At 33.9% G+C, this 19,194-nt stretch overlaps 1 protein-coding gene across 1 annotated transcript in view; it reads right to left on the reverse strand.

The window, feature by feature from the left end:
- Nucleotides 1–580: 580 nt before the first annotated feature.
- The window catches only part of LOC145247510 (melanocortin receptor 5-like), a 127,909-nt gene continuing 109,295 nt past the window's right edge, over nucleotides 581–19,194 (reverse strand). The window contains exon 2 of the mRNA XM_080109324.1: nucleotides 581–2,091. Coding sequence (XP_079965450.1) covers nucleotides 973–2,091 — 1,119 coding nt within the window. The 3' untranslated portion in view covers nucleotides 581–972. The remainder of the gene's footprint in view (nucleotides 2,092–19,194) is intronic.

The raw sequence follows: 19,194 nt of genomic DNA on the forward strand, positions 1-19,194 counted from the left end.
CTTTTATTTATCTATTTATTTATGTCTTCTTTATTATTAACATATATTTTTTTGTTTTTCAATTTTATAAAATTACTTTTCTTTCTTTTATTATTCATTAACTGTATTTTCAATTTATCTTTCTTCGAATGTTTGTACCATTCAAATTAATCGGACAATTGTTCTCATCTCGAGTGTTATCTGCAAAGCATTTCGGACGATGTAGCCTCCGACCTTCGGGTGGAATATCGAGTTGAGTGTGATCAGGTTAATACTGGGCCTCTTGCATTGTCTTGTAGTGGGTGAGGATGAGCGTTGTGTTTGTTTGGCTCATGAGGGTCAAAAGGGGGGTAACTCTGCACGTTAGAGAGCAGAGTTACCCCCCTTTTCCCCTGCCAAAACATGGCGACTTTTAAACCTGAGGAAGGCTAGAGGTTACATCGACCGAAATGCTGTGCAGATAATTTAAATAATACAAACATTCAAACCTCATCTAAAAAACCCCAGAACTTTCTTCCAATGTTTTCCCGTCTGTTATAACTATTCTTTTTCCTTTTTTCCGCCCTCTCTTTCTTTCTTTCTTTTTTTCTTTCTTTCTTTCTTTCCTTTCTTTTTTCCTTTCTTTCTTTCTTTCCTTTTTTTTATCAGAACATCTTTCATTTTCATGCTCAACCTTTTTATTTCTTTCTTTCTTTTCGTTCTTTTCTTTCTTTCTGTATTTCTTACTTTTTTTTCTTTATTTTCAACACACTTTTCTTCTAACGTCTTTCTATCTGTCATGGTCACCACCTTTCCTTCTTTCCTTCCTTTTTATTTCTTCCTTCCTTCCTTTCTTATGAACAATAACGACAACAAAAAGAATAACCATTAAATATGAACAATAAGCACACTAACGTAAAAGACAATCATCACAATTTGTATTGAATTGCAACTTTCCATATAAGGCAATAATTCAACAACAGACAACAGAGGCGGTAGCAGCAGTAACAGCAGTCAGACCCCTGTCTCAGTAACATTATCGACAAATACCGTCCCCGATGTGGTCGACTTCCGGTCCATCATCGAGATGTGATGCATGCTGGGCTTGTGTTTTTTGCACATGCGCAAAAGACGTCGGTAGCTGTTTTGCATGTCGGGCATCCGTATAGCATAGATGAGCGGGTCGAATATCGAGTTGAGTGCGATCAGGTTGTACAGGTAATATTGGGCCTCTTGCATCACCTTGTAGTAGGTGAGAATGAGCGTTGTGTTTGTCAGGCTCATGATGGTCATGGTCAGCTCCATTAGGCAGTACGGCAGCCAGCAGATGGTGTACGAGACGACAATGATGATCGTGGTCACCAGCCCTTTGTTGCTGCGTTGGGTGTTTTGCGTGTGGCGGCTTTGGAGACGCGGGTACTTATAGACCGTCCTGAATACCTGGCTGTAAAGAAAGGCCATTTCCACGAAGCAGAGGATCACGACGAAGAAAAGGACAAAGTTGGGCTCGAACATCGTACACTTGACCTTCTCGCAGTAGTTGACAAACACTTGGTTCTCGCAATAGCTATACAGTGGCACAAACGGGAACAAGAAGTCAGAAAAGCCGCAAATGGACCCCAGAACCCAGACGCCTGCAATAAGAATACCAACGTGGCGCCTGTCCATCAAGTACGAATGCTTCAACGGTATATTGATGGCTATGTAATGGTCAAGAGCCATCGCGGCCAAGTTAAGAAGGTTGGTCAGTTGTCCACTGATCATCAAAGCTTCGACAACCGCGTACACACAGGTCGCCTGGGCCACGTCTTCGTCTGCCTTCGGGTACATGAAGTTGTTGCTGTTGGTGATAGATGCGGTCAAGAAGCAGAGACTGATGAATAGGTCGGAGGTCAGCAGACTTGTGACCAGCTGCTTGTTAGCCGTAAAGGCTCCTTTAAATTGGATGATGGCGAAGAGAGAAATAGCGTTGACCAAGATTGCGATGATGCAGAGGATGATGGCGATCATTCGATCAGGAGTCATTGTATCTGCATCACTAAAAGGAAAATGCATGTACGATCCGTTGTACATGTTTGAGTAGTTGGCCAACAGGGAGGTGTAGTCCACATCGAAATCTGCCATTTTCTCCATCTGCAAATAGAAAGAAATAAATGAAATCAAATATACATACACATTAGTGTTGGGACAATCGATCGGGATCGGTAAACAAAAAAAAAAAATCAGAGCATTTTGATGTATCGGTATTGGAAAAATGTGTGATTATTTTCCGATGCCAAAAAACAATCCTTTTAATTGTCTTTTTTCTTTGATTTTGTTTAAAACAAAATCTTCCACTGCTGGTAGTAAGAGTAAAATAATAAATATTGTTTTTAATCTACCAGTAAAACTAAAATCTGTAGAGGATACCCCACAAGTGTATGTTTACGTTTGTGAAAATATATGCACAGTAAACATGCTTTTACGGTAATCGGGGAAAAATACCAAATCTATGGTTGCATATTAGAAGATTTATAAAAATCGGAATCGATAATTGTATTGGAATTTATTAATTTATTTATTGCGGACTATTATCCCCATCGTTGCGAGCCTGTCGTTGTTTTATAGTTATTTCCATGATCGTCTGAGCACTAATCTCTGGTCCCCCCCCCTCGCCAATCTTTCACGAAAAACACCCGTCTAGCTGAAACCACTGTCAGTAATTTTCCCCACTCTTTATCTGGGCCTAAATCAAAACGTAGATTCCATGAACAAAGCTTCTTTCTTAGAAGTGCACGCCTGTGGAACTCTCTTCCGTTTGCCTGTTTCCCACCTGACTACAACTTGGATGTCTTCAAGTCCAACATAAACAAATTCCTGATAAACCGCCCCCTTAAGTAAGACACTTTATCAAATCTCCATTACTAACGATTACTATGATATTGTCCCATTGATTACTGTACACGCAATAACCCTTATCCCCGAGTGACCTCCATATAAAAAAAATCACTATCAATAAATCCCCTCACTCTCTATATGTGCCTAAACCTAAATGTGGATTCCATTAACAAAGTTTATTTCCTAGAATTGCCCGTTTGTGGAACTCTGTTCCGGTGGTATGCTTTCTAGCTGACTACAATATTATCGTCTTCAAGTCCAACGTAAACAAGTTCTTATTGAACTGTCTTCGTAATCTGTTTGATTATACCAAATTTTCACCATAAACGATTACTACGCTACTGTTCAAATGACTACAATACATGCATTAACCCTTATCCTCGAGTGGCCTCCGAGCCTTGATATGTGATAACCTTTTGAAAAAAAAAAAAAAAAAGAACACGTGAAAAAGAAAGAGTGGAATAATGAAGGAATGAAACCTCCACCCCCCACTAGCAGTGTCAGAAATTTCGTGAAAATAGTGAATAATTCCACCCCATCTTTCCAAGCTTATAACTCCTCGAAAAATGTAATTCAAGCCCTAATTTTTTTTTTCAATTAAAGGAGTAAGGACCAAGGTTTTATTTAAAAAAAAAAAAAAAACAAAACAATGTGTTTTTTTTTTTTTTAAAAGGTTTTAAACTTCGGACTTTACAGGTAAATTTCTAAAAAACTGTTTTTTTTTTTTGTTTTAAATTTGAATATATTATTTATTGACCTTTTCTCTTCAATTTGTGATATATAAACCTATTAAACATAAATTAATTATTTACTTTTTAATAGACATTTCAAAATGAGAGGCGTAAATTATTCGACCCCCTATCTTTCTAAGCTTATAACTCCTCGAAAAATGTAATTCAAGCCCTAATTTTTTTTTCAATTAAAGGAGCAAGGACCAAGGTTTCATTAAAAAAAAAAAAAAAAGACAAAAAGAAAAAATGTGTTCTTATAAAATAAGGTTTTAAACTTCGGACTTTACAGGTAAATTTCTAAAAAACTGATTTTTTTTTTTTGTTTTAAATTTGAATATATTATTTATTGACCTTTTCTCTTCAATTTGTGATATATAAACCTATTAAACATAAATTAATTATTTACTTTTTAATAGACATTTCAAAATGGGGGGGGGCGTGAAAATGGGGGGGCGTGAAAATGGGGGGGCGTGAATTTAAAAAAAACGTTTGTCTAAAATATTATATTCGGTTTATTGGAAAGAACATAAAATTTCACATTGACCCTGAAAATATCGTAAAAATAGAATCAATAGAAAAATTTTGATAGATTTTTAAAATTTAAAAATTTAAAAATATTGAGTTTAAAAATTGAAAAATATTGAGTTCGGAAAATTCATTACTGTTTTAAAAAAAAAATAAAAATATTTTTATTACTTTTAAAACAACTGTAATAGTTTATTTTGGAAGTATAATCCATAAAGAAAATAAATAACCCACTTTTAACAGAGAAATTACGAGATTTTTATATTGTATTCGCAGTTTCGTGTTAGGGGTGTCAAAAATTCCTACAAAAATTCTGATACTGCTAACCCCCCACCCCGCTCAAAAAAAGAAACGAGAAACAAAAACAAAAAAAAAGAAACGAGAAACAAAAAAAAAAAAAAAAAAGAAACGAGAAACAAAAACAAAAAAAAAAGAAACGAGAAAAAAAAAAAAAGAAACGAGAAACAAAAAAAAAAAAAAAAAAGAAACGAGAAACAAACAAAAAAAAAAAAAAGAAGAAAGCAAATAAAACCGGGAAGCGAGAATTCGAAAGGAAACCGAGGAAGTTTATTTGTTATTTCCGCAGTGGAAGGAAATAACGCATTGGCTTGATTGGGGGGGGGGGAGGAAAAATGAAATGAAGAAAGAAAGAAATAAATAAAGAAAAGAAAAATAACGGATTGAAATATGAAGGAAGGAAAGAAAGATAAAAAAAAGGAGAGAATAAAAAAAAAAACAAGAAAAAAAGAAAAACAGGAAGGCAAGAATTCGAACGGAAAGCGAGTAACTTCCTGTATTATTTCCGCGGCCGATGGAAATATGACGGCTTCCCCCTTTCTTGATCCACATTTCTCGGTCAGTGATTTCGATGTGCCCCCTCCCCTCCCCCCTCATACACACCCGCCTCTCAAACCACTGGAAAGAAACAGGAGACTTTAAGATCTTCTCGCTCAACTCCTGTATAATTACGAACGGCATTAGCATCAATGGTGCTAATAACGCCACCGGTTCCCCTAAATCAGCCTATTTTATGCATAACTAATTTCCCTGTCAATAATGTTTCCCACAACGGCATGAAAAATGAAGCCACTCTCGCGGACACTGTGAAATTAGCTCGTCTCAGAGATAATGAAATGGGCACACTCTTTATTTGAAACCTTAAAACTTGCGGTATCGTCGCTTAATCAAGTGAAAAATATGCATTGGAATTGTGAGTGCTAAGTCTTTGCGCGTTACTCTGGAATATTTTGTATTATTTGGATTCTTCGAACGACTATTCTCATTTTGAGTATTATTTGCACAACGTTTCCCTCGATGTAATCTCCGGCCTTCCTCTTGTCGAACTCGGGAATCTTTCTATGCTTAAATTTCGAACGAAAGATTTTATTTAATCCACAGGGTAGACTGTTGCCGTTCTGTCAGCCATGTCTAGGTAGAAGTCCTAAATAATTCGCAGTTGTATTTCGAGTGTCACCTGCACTGAGGATTGAACCTTTAACCTCCAGAAGAGTGTACCTTTACAACTGAATTTTATCAAGTGATTTACCCACTACGCCACTTGCGGGCAATTTTGGTATGAATTTAAGGAACTTTAAAACTATTTTGTTTCTAGATGCCCAATTTTAAAATTATTATTATTATTATTATTATTATTATTATTATTATTATTATTATTATTATTATTATTATTATATATAACTCTTTATTACTGAATATAATTATTAATAATATATATGCATATATTATTTTATTTATTTTACTATTTATTAATACACACACACACACACACACACACACACACACACACACACACACACATATATATATATACATACATAAATGATAGTTTGCTTGAAGCATTGTATGAGATAGGTGTGTAAAATGGAATTTAGAAGGCTATCACAATGCGAGAAATGGGATATAGTCGGTGTTGATGAGGAAAGACGAAAACAAGTGACAATTTACAAATCAATAAGTATATACATATATGTCTATATATTCATATATTTATTCAATTGTATGAAGTACAAATATCTTACTTACGTGGCCTGTGACGAATCCATTATATTTCAGGGAAAATTCCCCTTTTCAAATTGTGGATGTAACGGATCATACAATTGAATAAATATATGTGTATATAGACATATATGTATATACTCATTGATTTGTATATTGCCATTCGTTTTCATCTTTCCTCACCAACACCGACTGTATCCCATTTCTCGCATTGTGATAGCCTTCTAAATCTCTTCCACACACACACACACACACACACACACACACACACACACACACACACACACACACACACACACACACACACACACACACACACACACATTTCTTTGTTTACGGAGAAATATGTTTATTAAATTATATTTCACCTTTAATTTCCACCAGTCCTTTAATTTATAAAGCTCAATGTAACTACAGAGCATATACAAATAAATGACAAAAAGTCTATATTCCAAATTTCAAGATGTTGACCATCTTATCGTTTATTTCTTTATGTACGTTGAATGAATTTATTCCGTTCAACGTTCAATGAATTTATTCCGCCCTTAACTCAACAGAAGAAAAAGAACTTTGAAAGAAAATTAAATTTTAAAGAAAAGAACTTTAAAAGAAAATGAAGGAATATGGGTATGATAACAAAATCCGAAACTTGGAAGAGAAGTTGACATTATTTTTTAATCTGTTACGCCATGTTTGAATTTTAATGCTTAATGTTAAAATGTGGAAAATAATTCTCATCCAAGTGTGGACTTTTTTAATTATGCTCATATTCCTTTATTTTCTTTTAAAGTTGATAAGTTCTTTTTCTTCTGGTAAGTTAAGGGCGGAATAAATTTTAAAAAATTGACATAATAATTACATGAATGTTTCTGCGCTACGAAACAGGTGCTGTCAAGAAATATGCATTTCAACATACATAAAGAAATAACGGTAAGATAGCAAACATCTTAAAATTTGGAATATAGCCTTTTGTCATATATATATATATATATATATATATATATATATATATATATATATATATATATATATATATATATATAGCATTTCAGCTCGGCGTTGCCCGGGTGTTTGGAGGTGTATGTTGAGCAAAAAAAAAAAAAAAAAAAAAAAGAAAAAGCGGTCAATTTTTTTTAACTTTGACCCCTATTAGGATCCCTTAACATTTATTGTTTTGGACTCAAATCAAGTCATTAAGTTAGATCCATGTCCAAGGAACCTATATCTAAAATTTCAATTTTTTAGACCCAAAATTGACGGAGGAGTTTAGTAGAGTTCTTAAAGGTCAAATCGTTGAACTTTGACCCCTTAACAGCCAAATTTCTGGTCGAAAACGGATTACAAAGATTTTCCCTAAATCTCAATACCCTGTATATCAAATTTCGCACCTGTAGACTGAAAATTGGGAAACACAGACAGACAGACAGACACTTTCACTTATATATATATATATATATATATATATATATATATATATATATATATATATATATATATATATATATATAATGCTCCTCATCTTGAGTTGAGCATATTGAGAAGTGATACACGAATTATCATTAGCGTCTAAACCGATGCTCTTTGTGTAAACAAATCGAGCTTAGATATTTCGGACGATGTCAAAACTCGCACAGCAGCCGCCGATTAGCGAAATGATTAGGAGCCTTGACTCTCGTACAGGCGATCGGGGTTCAATCCTGACTTGAGGTAGTTGCCTGTCTAACCGCACTGATGAGCTGTGAAACAGTACTGTATGTGGGTGACTATATATATATATATATATATATATATATATATATATATATATATATATATATATATATATATATAGTGTTATAATGGAATAAATCCAGAGGAAATCCGGGTATGAGAGCTCAATGTGGTAAACAGAGCAATAAGATAAAAAATATAACACAGAAATTACATAATTGTCGATGCAATAATTTATTTCAACCTTATGGTATTTTCAAGCATCTAAATCAGACAATTACATTTTTGATACTGAAAAAGAAAAGAAAAGATCGGGCTTTTTTTTTTTTATTTTTATATATATATATATATATATATATATATATATATATATATATATATTTCGGGAGTCTTCAGTGGAGGGTGTCACGATTAACATCCGTTGATAGATTCGAACCCGGCGACAGAAGCAATCTCTGGCTTCATTAGCAAAGATCGTATCCATTCGGCTACCGTTAACCGCGTGAAATAACGTTGAAATTTAAACATTTTTATTTTTAAATCTGTTTTGCGTCAGTCAGAATTATCTAATCGTTATATGAGAAAAGTGCTCAACAATAAGAAACGAGTTTCTTTAAGAGGCTGACATAATTTGGTTCCCATATTGTGTTAAATTGATAATGTAGTCGCGGCCTCCGTCATTTAAGTACGAACTCATATTGACAACTCACCTGCTGGATTAATGCTGTGTCAGCAATTAAACCACCAGCGTGACGTCACGGAATGAAATGTATATATAGGCATCAAGATCGAAGAGAAAGGAGAGAGTGAAAAGAAAAAGAAAAAGAAGAAGAAGGAAACGCGTGGCGATTCGAAAGATACACTTAGGAAGCACGCAATGTCTCCTCCTACATTTTTGGAAGCGAGCCGGCTGACCTGTTGATCCGTAAAAAGAGTTGTGACAACACAAAATCTGATTGTAGCCAAAAGCTTCAACCCCGGTTCCATTGCCGCAATGTTGCATCACTGTGCCTGTTTTACAAATATTTTAATGGAATGTGCTCTGACGAACTCGTTGCACCTGTGTCCCTCGATGTACATATCCCCGGCAAATCCGCTCTACAACAAAATTTCACCCCTTCATTATCGAGGGCACCAAAATGCCAGAAAGCTTTCTATTTTAATAGTTTCTTGCCTGAACAATTAGACTTTGGAATTCCTTTCTTGCCGCCTGCTTCCCTGACTGTACTGATATGCAGAAGTTTAGATGTAACGTAAACCAACATCTTGTTAATCTTTCGTAGACATGGTCTCAAATAGTAACTCCTTACGTCCAAGTGGCGATATGCCTTGTTAGGGGTGAATGTGATTATAAAAAAAAACGTGAGTAAACAAAGAAAATATGAAGACTTGAAATTTGTAAAAAACTAAAAAAAAAAAAAGGTAAATTACTACTACTACTACTACAACAACAACAACAACTAATAATAATAATAATAATAATAATAATAATAATAATAATAATAATAATAATAGCCGTACAAAATAATATCAGCTTTACAAGGATTTGTCAATAATGAGAGCCGTTATTGGCGCTAAAGCAAGCAATTTGTCTACCAAACAGCGTCCATCTTGTATTCAAAATGGCGGAAAATTGACAATCAATATAGACATATCGTTTACGTTTTAAATGAACGGCAAATAGTGTTTTAATATACTAGCAGGCCGCTCGGCATTGCCCGGTTGTAAAATACGCTTAAATATAACATTTTCAATGATGCAGGTTTCGTATTTAGTGTTATATTATATTGGATCCAATATATAGTAATGATTTAAAAAGTTTTTAAAAAACGACTCGTGCGCCATCACCGAGAATCATTACTGGGCTATGAAAACATGTTTGCTGCAAGGCTAAAAATTAAAACATGAACCAAAAGCTATTACGTTACGCATGCATATTCGTAATGCTGTCGTTCGGCCTTCATCTGATAAATTCCATTTTTAAAAAAAATTTCGTACTTTTGCACCGATTTTCTCCGGCTAAAACCCAAATATATAAAGTTTTGCATGGGCTCGAATACCCTATATATGGAGTTTCATATTTGTAGACAAAAAACTGCCAGAGGAGTTTGGTAGGCAAAACTTTTTAATCAAATATATATATATATATATATATATATATATATACGCATACATAAATATACATAGAAAGATGTTTTCTTTTTACGCAAATATTACGCAAGTATAAATCATATAGAATATCTGCATAAATATAATTACACTGTCGTACAGGCGGTCGGGTTTCAATTCTGACTTGAGGTAGTTACCTGTCTAGGTGCACTGATGAGCTGTGAAACAGGTATTTTTACTTTCATCATAACTAAAGATGATCATCCATAAGGAAAATGAAAAAAACTAATAGGGAATTAATTAAAATGAATGTTTAAAAAAATATGCAAATTAACTAGATCTTTTGCAGATGAATGTAATTCCATGATCCATATATAACAAAAGTGTATTTTCTTTTTAAATAAATAGAAAATAATTAATATTAATACCAATAAAAAAAAACTCAAATTTATAGGCGTATAGATTAAAAGCCGTGAAACTTTACACGAGATCCAATTCAGTTGCCTGACCAGTAGTCAACTTTTCAGCAAGTGGCATTTTTTTTAATCATAAACCAGACACAATAATTACGCATGCATAGACATTTTATGAACGCGATTATCATTTTAATATTTATCAGGCAAAGCAACGGCATAGAAACCACGCCCCTCTCTTTCTCTCTTACACAGTCTTCCTCTTTGTCTTTGCCCCAACTCCACTATCCTCATCCCCTTTCCTCCTCATCCCCTTTCCTTCTCATCCCTACTTATCTTCTCTCCTCCTACTGCCCTGCCTCCCTCTGCAAATCTTTTGTTTGTCTTTTTTTCCCCAACACATAACTTCTTCTTCTTCTTCTTCTTCTTCTTCTTCTTCTTCTTCTTCTTCTTCTTCTTCTTCTTCTTCTTCTTCTTCTTCTTCTTCTTCTTCTTCTTCTTCTTCTCTAAATATTTTCTCTATTTTTTCTCTCGTTTTATTATAAATATTAATCCCAATTAAAATCTTCGATTTATTTAACTTTTCGTTATCGCACACGTCCTGTTGTTGTTTGAATATTAATGTTGTTTTTAGTTACTTTTTTTTATTTTTTATTTTGCTGAAGACGGACGCTATCCATTCAGACTATGATTCTAATATGCCGGCAACTGAAGATAAAATAAATATTCCAAATGTTTATTGGACTGATAGGAACTGGTTTGAATAAATTTGGTAAAATACATGCGTAATTACCCAAACAATATATATATATATATATATATATATATATATATATATATATATATATATATATATATATATATATATATATATATATATATATACTAGCAAAAGTACACGTCGTTGACTGGGTTCAAAAACAGCCTACAGAAAATGGACTCTGATTTATGAAAGTATGATAGGTTATGAAAAGGAAGGGTTGTAAAGAGATAGTTTCGAATTTGGGGGTATCAAAACCAAAGCAAAATATGATGAAAGTAAAACTAAAATACATAACCCCCATAATTTATTATACCATGCCTGTTCACACTGAAACGCTTATCACAATATACTGCGGATATATATTAAAAAACCTTGTTAAACTTTGTGACATATTTCCATTCTATGGAGGTCAGGCGCGAACGAACACCCCATAATTTTATTATACCATATTTCTTCAAACTGAAACATAATTATCAAAGTATACTTACTCAGATAGATATGAAAAGTCTTTATTAAAGTTTGTGCCTATTTCCATTCTATGGAGGCCAGGCGCGAACGCAGACCCCACAATTTTATTATGCCATCCCTATTTAAGTTAAAACATACTTATCAAAGTATTATTATGTACATCTATATCAAAAACACTTGTAAACGTTTTTTTTTAATGTTTTATTTTCATACTTTGTGGACCAGGCGCGAACGCAGACCCCACAATTTTAATGAACCACCATTCGGCCAGATCAAACATACCCATTCCTGTGTCTCGATACATCCTCTATCATTATATGTAATCAGTTTTTTTAAAATAGTCAACAATATAGGAGCCTATTCGTGACCAGACACACACACATAGACATTCAGCTTTATATATATATATATATATATATATATATATATATATATATATATATATATATATATATATATATATATATATATATATATATATATGCAGGTTTCATTAAATAGCACAGATAATTCTTGCTTGTTTTTCTTGTAATCCTCCTTTTCTCTTTGTCGGACCATTTTCCGAACGTTTTTTCCGAATGAAAAAAAAATTCCCATAATCGCGAACGTTTTCGACCTCCATTGGTCATCCTCATACGAGTAGTAAAATATAAAAAATATAAAATGAAATTAAAAAAATGAAAAGACGATTAGTAGACGATTAAAATCGCTTAAAATCACTAAAATACTCAAAAGCACTTGAGCGTGCCCTCCGTTTCATTTTGAGTCTAGTTAATCGTTGGTTTATTAATGTGGATTTACAATGCTTCAATGATTGGGAGGCGCACCTCGCAATATGAGACAGTTAAAATGGCCGTGTTTTTTATTCGGCCACCGAATATATATATATATATATATATATATATATATATATATATATATATATATATATATATATATATACATTCTGTGGCCGAATGGATTAGGCCCTTGCTAATGGAGTCCGAGATAGCTTCTATTGCCGGATTTGAATTAATCGACCAGTGTTAATCCTGACACCCTGTACTGATGATTCCGAAAGGATGAAACGTTAGTGTCTGTAGGTAACTAACATTATTAGCGTAAATAATTATGTCAGCCCCTTTAAGAAACTCGTTTCTTATCGTTGAGCACGTTCAGTTGGAATAAAGTCGGCCAATTAAGTTCGTATGCACAGATCATCATATAATGATTAGATCACTCTGACTGACGTTAAAAACATTTAAAATAAATGTTTAAAATTTAAACGTATTTCTCGCGATTAACGGTGGCTGAATGGATTAGGCTCTTGATAATGGAGTCAGATGGCTTCTGTTGCTTGGTTCGAATCTATCGACCGGTGTTAATCGCGACACCCTGCCCTGATGATTCCCAATATATATATATATATATATATATATATATATACTTCAGAATAAAGTCATCCAACAATTCAACTGATATGGAAATCTGTTATTATAGGTCTTACAAAATATTATTGGCAGTAATATGCTATAAGGACAATCCCATCTAAATAAAAATTGCTCAATATACAAGATAGAGCAAATAAATCAAATTTCAGTAATTCAATAAATTTAAAAATGCTATTATTTGTTAATATTTTCTCCTCTGAAGAGGTGGTCGACATCGAAATCCTATAGGATAAAGGAGATATAATATTTTAAATGTATTCTTTGTCTTACATATAAGAATAAAAAAATGTTTGATTGAATTACTAAAATTTTATATATATATATATATATATATATATGTACATATGTAGCCATTATTAAAATTTTATATATATATATATATATGCACATATGTAGCCATTAATGTTTGTATAAATAAAATTAATATACCTGCTCTGTTCACTCATTGAGCACTATTTTGGTAGACACATGTTGTTTCATTGGATGTACTTCTAGGAAACTAAACTCTACTGGCTATATATATATATATATATATATATATATATATATATATATATATATATATATGCATAGAGAGAGAGAGAGAGAGAGTGAGAGAGAGAGTGAGAGAGAGAATGAGAGAGAGAATGAGAGAGAGAGAATGAGAGAATGAGAGAGAAAATGAGAGAGAGAGAATGAGAGAGAGAATGAGAAAGAGAGAGAGAGAGAGAGAGAGAGAGAGAGAGAGAGAGAGAGAGAGAGAGAGAGAGAGGAGTTTTAATGTAAAGATGTTACACACAATATTTAACCTAATCCTAATAAATCAAGATAATCAAATCAACCTTTTTAAAAAATGCGCCAACAAAATTAATCAGAATTTTCTGAAACGTCATAATAATATAAATGTAATATATTAATATGATAATATGAATATAATATATTAATATGATAATATAAATATAATATATTAATATGATAATATAAATATAATATATTAATATGATAATATGAATATAATATATTAATATGATAATATAAATATAATATATTAATATGATAATATAAATATAATATATTAATATGATAATATAAATATAATATATTAATATGATAATATAAATATAATATATTAATATGATAATATAAATATAATATATTAATATGATAATATAAATATAATATATTAATATGATAATATAAATATAATATATTAATATGATAATATAAATATAATATATTAATATGATAATATAAATATAATATATTAATATGATAATATAAATATAATATATTAATATGATAATATAAATATAATATATTAATATGATAATATAAATATAATATATTAATATGATAATATAAATATAATATATTAATATGATAATATAAATATAATATATTAATATGATAATATAAATATAATATATTAATATGATAATATAAATATAATATATTAATATGATAATATAAATATAATATATTAATATGATAATATAAATATAATATATTAATATGATAATATAAATATAATATATTAATATGATAATATGAATATATATTGTTAAAGCAACTAAAAACTAGTATGATGATGATCTGTTCCTTATTGATTGAGGGTTTGCCTGTAACAATTTTTATGCTTGTACAGAAATGAGGCGTCTGCGACGAGGAGTTCCTTTTGTGCCCGTCTGCGCATGTCGCCATTTTGTTTTAGGTCGCATTGTTTCCGCTGGCGAAATTACCAAAACAAAAAAGAGAGTTCTTATCAGTGATTCACAGTCGAACGGAACAGAATGACCTTCAGTATCACGTGACCTTTTGATCCTCTGCAAATGAATGAATAATAATGAAGCGTTTCCCGCTCACACACACACACACACACACACACACACACACACACACACACACACACACACACACACACACACACACATATTAAAATATCATATTTATGCATATAAAATATTTCCCTTGTATCATCATTTTCAATAGAAAAATAATCAAATACTTCCCAAACAATTCTTCACACTCACCTTGAATCAATTTCTAAAGTGCATTTCAATAAACTAGTGGTGCATTTCATTTTGGTTTAAAAGTTTATTGCTTCGCTAAAATACGTAGTTCCACAAAGAAGGCAGCAAACATTTTCATTCTCTTTCAATCAAGTATTCTCACTTCCCTTACATCACCGTGTTCCATCCTCAACTGGTTTAATTATTTTTAGGCGCTTATAATTCCATTTTTCAATCATAATAATGCCAACATATACTCCGTTACTGTCATTTATATTCGGAATGGGGTCCAGATTGTATTCCAAGAATAAGTGAATATCGGAATGCTTCGTTTTCTGCCTTTCAATAATAACGAACATCTCAGATTATGATCTTAACGGCGTCTTCGATAGATAGCTACAATTAATGTTTATAAATCTTCATTAAATATTTCGAAAATCTTGCGTGTTTATGCAGTTTATTACTAAAAAAAAATTATACAGCTTATTACTAAAAAAATTCAACATTTCTTAATAACTTTCATTGACTCATTATTAAGCTAAAAACGTTTCGGCCGATGTAACCTCCCACCTTCTTTAGGTGTATTTTGTCGAACTCAGGAATCTTTTTGTTGAACTCGGGAATCTTTCTATCGAACTCGACAATCTTTCTGTCGAACTCGAGAATCTTCTGTCAAACTCGGGAATCTTTCTATCGAACTCGGGGATCTCTCTGTCGAACTCGAGAATCTGCGCGGAAGAGATCTTTTTATTTAATCAACGGGGAGGGGGGTAGTATGATCTCGTTCCGCCAGTCATGATTGGTTAGACGTCGCGAGTAGTTCGTAATTATATTATAATGCAAAGAAAGGACTCGTCTGTTGTCTACAACACCGAGCAAAAGGAATATGTAGTAACAGCAATGCATATAAAGAGGAGATAGAGAGGTTAAGAGAAACCCTCCACCGAAACAATTATACAGGAAGCATGGCATCAGCTCCAAGAAATCTGAACGAAACAACCGGAAAAGTCACCAGTCTATATACCATACATGAAGGGCTTGTCAGAGTAAAAAAAAACAAAAAACGAAAAACTCTTCAGTTCGACAAGATACGCCTGAAGAAGGTCGGAGGTTACATCGACCGAAACGTTGTAAAAATAAAACTCTAGATGAGAACAGTAGTCCGGAAAATCCAAGTAATACGAATAATCAATCCTCATCTAAAAAATTCGTAATTCATAATAATTTTTTTTTTTGTGATTTCGTTTTTAATTACACGAAATGAAAAAAATAACTTCTAAAAACCTATTCTTGTAACTTATTACACGACATGTACACGTTACAAAACCACTAACACGTATTAGGAGCGGCATCTCAGGTATGCAAATGACCAAGCCGTAGGGCGAGCGTGACGTCACGGAAATATAATGGATATAAATGATATCGGGATCGGAGGAAGAAAAGAGAAAAAGAGAAAGAATGAGTGAGTGAATGAGTGAGTGAGTGAGAGAGAGAGAGAGAGACAGAGAGGGAAAGATATATATATATATATATATATATTATGATAGATAGATAGATAGATAGATAGAGAGAGAGAGAGAGAGAGAGAGAGAGAGAGAGAGAGAGAGAGAGAGAGAGAGAGCAAAACGCATGTGGCGGCGCCAGAAACTTTTAAGCACGTGTTGGCACAGCAGAATCTTTTTTAACTACGTGCATGGGCGAATGGTGACCTTATAGAGGTACAGGATACTTCCGGGCGTTAGTAGCTTTCTAGAACGGTAGAGAGAGAGAGAGAGAGAGAGAGAGAGAGAGAGAGAGAGAGAGAGAGAGAGAGCCTACCTTCTTCGCAGCGGTTCTGGCAATGCTCTCAATATAATTGTTCAAACTCATGTTTCCTGTAAACGTTAGGCCGAGGAATTTAAAAGAAGTACTTTCAGATAATGAATCTTTGGCCATTGCTATTGGTGGTAGAGAAGGTTTCTTGTAATTATTGAAGGAAACCAGTTTAGTCTTGACAGCATTGAATGTGGCCATCCATTTTTGTCTCTATTACACTACAGATTTGAGGTCATCCTCTAGTGTTTCTGCCATTTCCTTAGATATGTGTGCATTTGTTTTCCATTCGTACCTGTTATAGAGCGTGGTGTCATCAGAATATATACCCATCTCAGAGACAATTTTGTCAGGGAGGTCATTTATGAATATTAGGAATAATAAAGGTCTAAGGATAGACCTCTGAGGCACTGCCGCATTTATATCATATTGTTTAGGACAAAGCTTCTAGGGCAATTGCTCTTGACATATCAAAGGCCTTCGACAAGGTATGGCATAAGGGTCTACTTCACAAGATTTCCAGCTACGGTATAACTGGAAATGTTTTCTCAATCATTAAATCTTTTCTCTCCGATAGGCTCATAAGAGTAGTGGTAGATGGACAAAAATCGGAGGCCTACAATATAAATGCTGGAGTCCCTCAGGGGTCAATCCTGGGCCCAACCCTCTTCCTGATCTACATCAATGACCTCCCTAAACACATACTTAAATCATTCGTTGACATCTATGCTGATGACACGACCATCTACGGCAACACATCAAAGGCTGTAAATGACAAAGTTCTCTCTGATTCTCTCTCCTCTGATCTCGAGCGCGTGGTTCAGTGGGGGAAGTGGTTACCTTTAATGCATCCAAAACCAAACTCCTATCCTTACATCATCAACGCTCTGATCCCCAGCTGGCATCAATTGTGATGGATGGCTCTCGTCTGGGTGAGGCCCCGTGTTTTGACAAGCTTCTGGGTTTGACCTTTACTCCTGATCTGAAATGGAACACGTACATCAAGACTGTTGCCAAGGTCGCTGGAAAGATGGTGGGATCCTTCTACCGCTCCAGAAGATATCTCACTACTGATGCAATTCTCTATCTATATAAAAGCCAAGTACGTCCAAGGATGGAGTACTGCTGCCATATCTGGGCAGGAGCTGCTAAAAACAGCCTATCCTGCCTTGACAGAGTACAAAATAGACTTCGTGGCTTAGTGGGGGATGCCCTTTTCTCTTCCCTGCAACCTCTCTCCCACAGAAGAGACGTTGCGAGCCTATCCTTGTTTTATCGTTATTTCCATGGCAGATGCTCGTCTGAACTCCAATCTCTGTTCCCACCTCGCCAATCTTTCACGAAAAACACCCGTCTAGCTGAATCCACTGTGAAAAATTTCCCCCACTCTATATCTATGCCTAAATCAAAACGCGGATTCCATGAACAAAGCTTCTTTCTTAGAACTACACGCCTGTGGAACTCTGTTCCGTCTGCCTGCTTCTCTCCGGACTACAACTTGGATGTCTTCAAGTCCAATGTTAACAAATTCCTAATGAACCGCCTCCTTAAGTAAACACTTCATCAAAGCTCCACACTAACGTAATGTACTTGCAATAACCCTTATCTCTGAGTGGCTTCCGGGCCTTGATAAGTGGTGATCACTGTGTAAAAAACAAAAACAAAAAAAAATGTACGACCGCCGAGGACAACCTGGATTTTTCTCTTATCTAAGAAGGATTTAATTATGTTACGTATTCTTCCAGTGATGCCATATGATCTGATTTTCCTAAAGAAGACCTTCATGCCATACCCTGCCCAAAGTCTTAGATACATCTAGAGCTACCGCTCTACCCCCCTGCTTTGTCCAGTGAATAGTATATACGTTCAGACATTACAGTTAGGATATCTGCTGTGGAACGGGCTTTCTTAAATCCATATTGTTGGTCGGTCAGAAGTTTAGCATCTGTAAAGCTTGGTTAATTATAGACTCAAATATTTTGCCGAAAAGTCGGAGGAGGCTAAATGGGTGATAATTTAATGGGTCAGTTCTTTCGCCAGAATTCTTGAAAACTGGTACCACAGAAGCAGTTTTCCAGCAGTCCGGAAAGCAAGATTCATTAAGGCATTTGTTGTAAAGTTTGGAAAAAAATGGAGCTACTTCGGCTGAGCACTTTTTTAATAGCACAGCCGGAATGAGATCAGATCCACATGATTTTGAAGTGTCAAGTTTGTTTTTATGATAGCTTGCACCTGAGAAGGGGGTGATTTTCAGATCGTCTAGCATGGCGTCTCTCCGCAAAGGAAAGTCAGGTGGTTAGCAGGGTCCAGTGTGGAGTTGGAAGCAAACCGACTGGCAAGTATGTTAGCCTTCTCGGTTGCTGAGCAAACAACCTCATGATTGTTGGATAGTAG

This window comes from Euprymna scolopes, chromosome 25 (genome assembly GCF_053919585.1).
Source record: "Euprymna scolopes isolate OS-2025 chromosome 25, ASM5391958v1, whole genome shotgun sequence".
Taxonomy (NCBI): Eukaryota; Metazoa; Mollusca; class Cephalopoda; order Sepiida; family Sepiolidae; genus Euprymna; species Euprymna scolopes.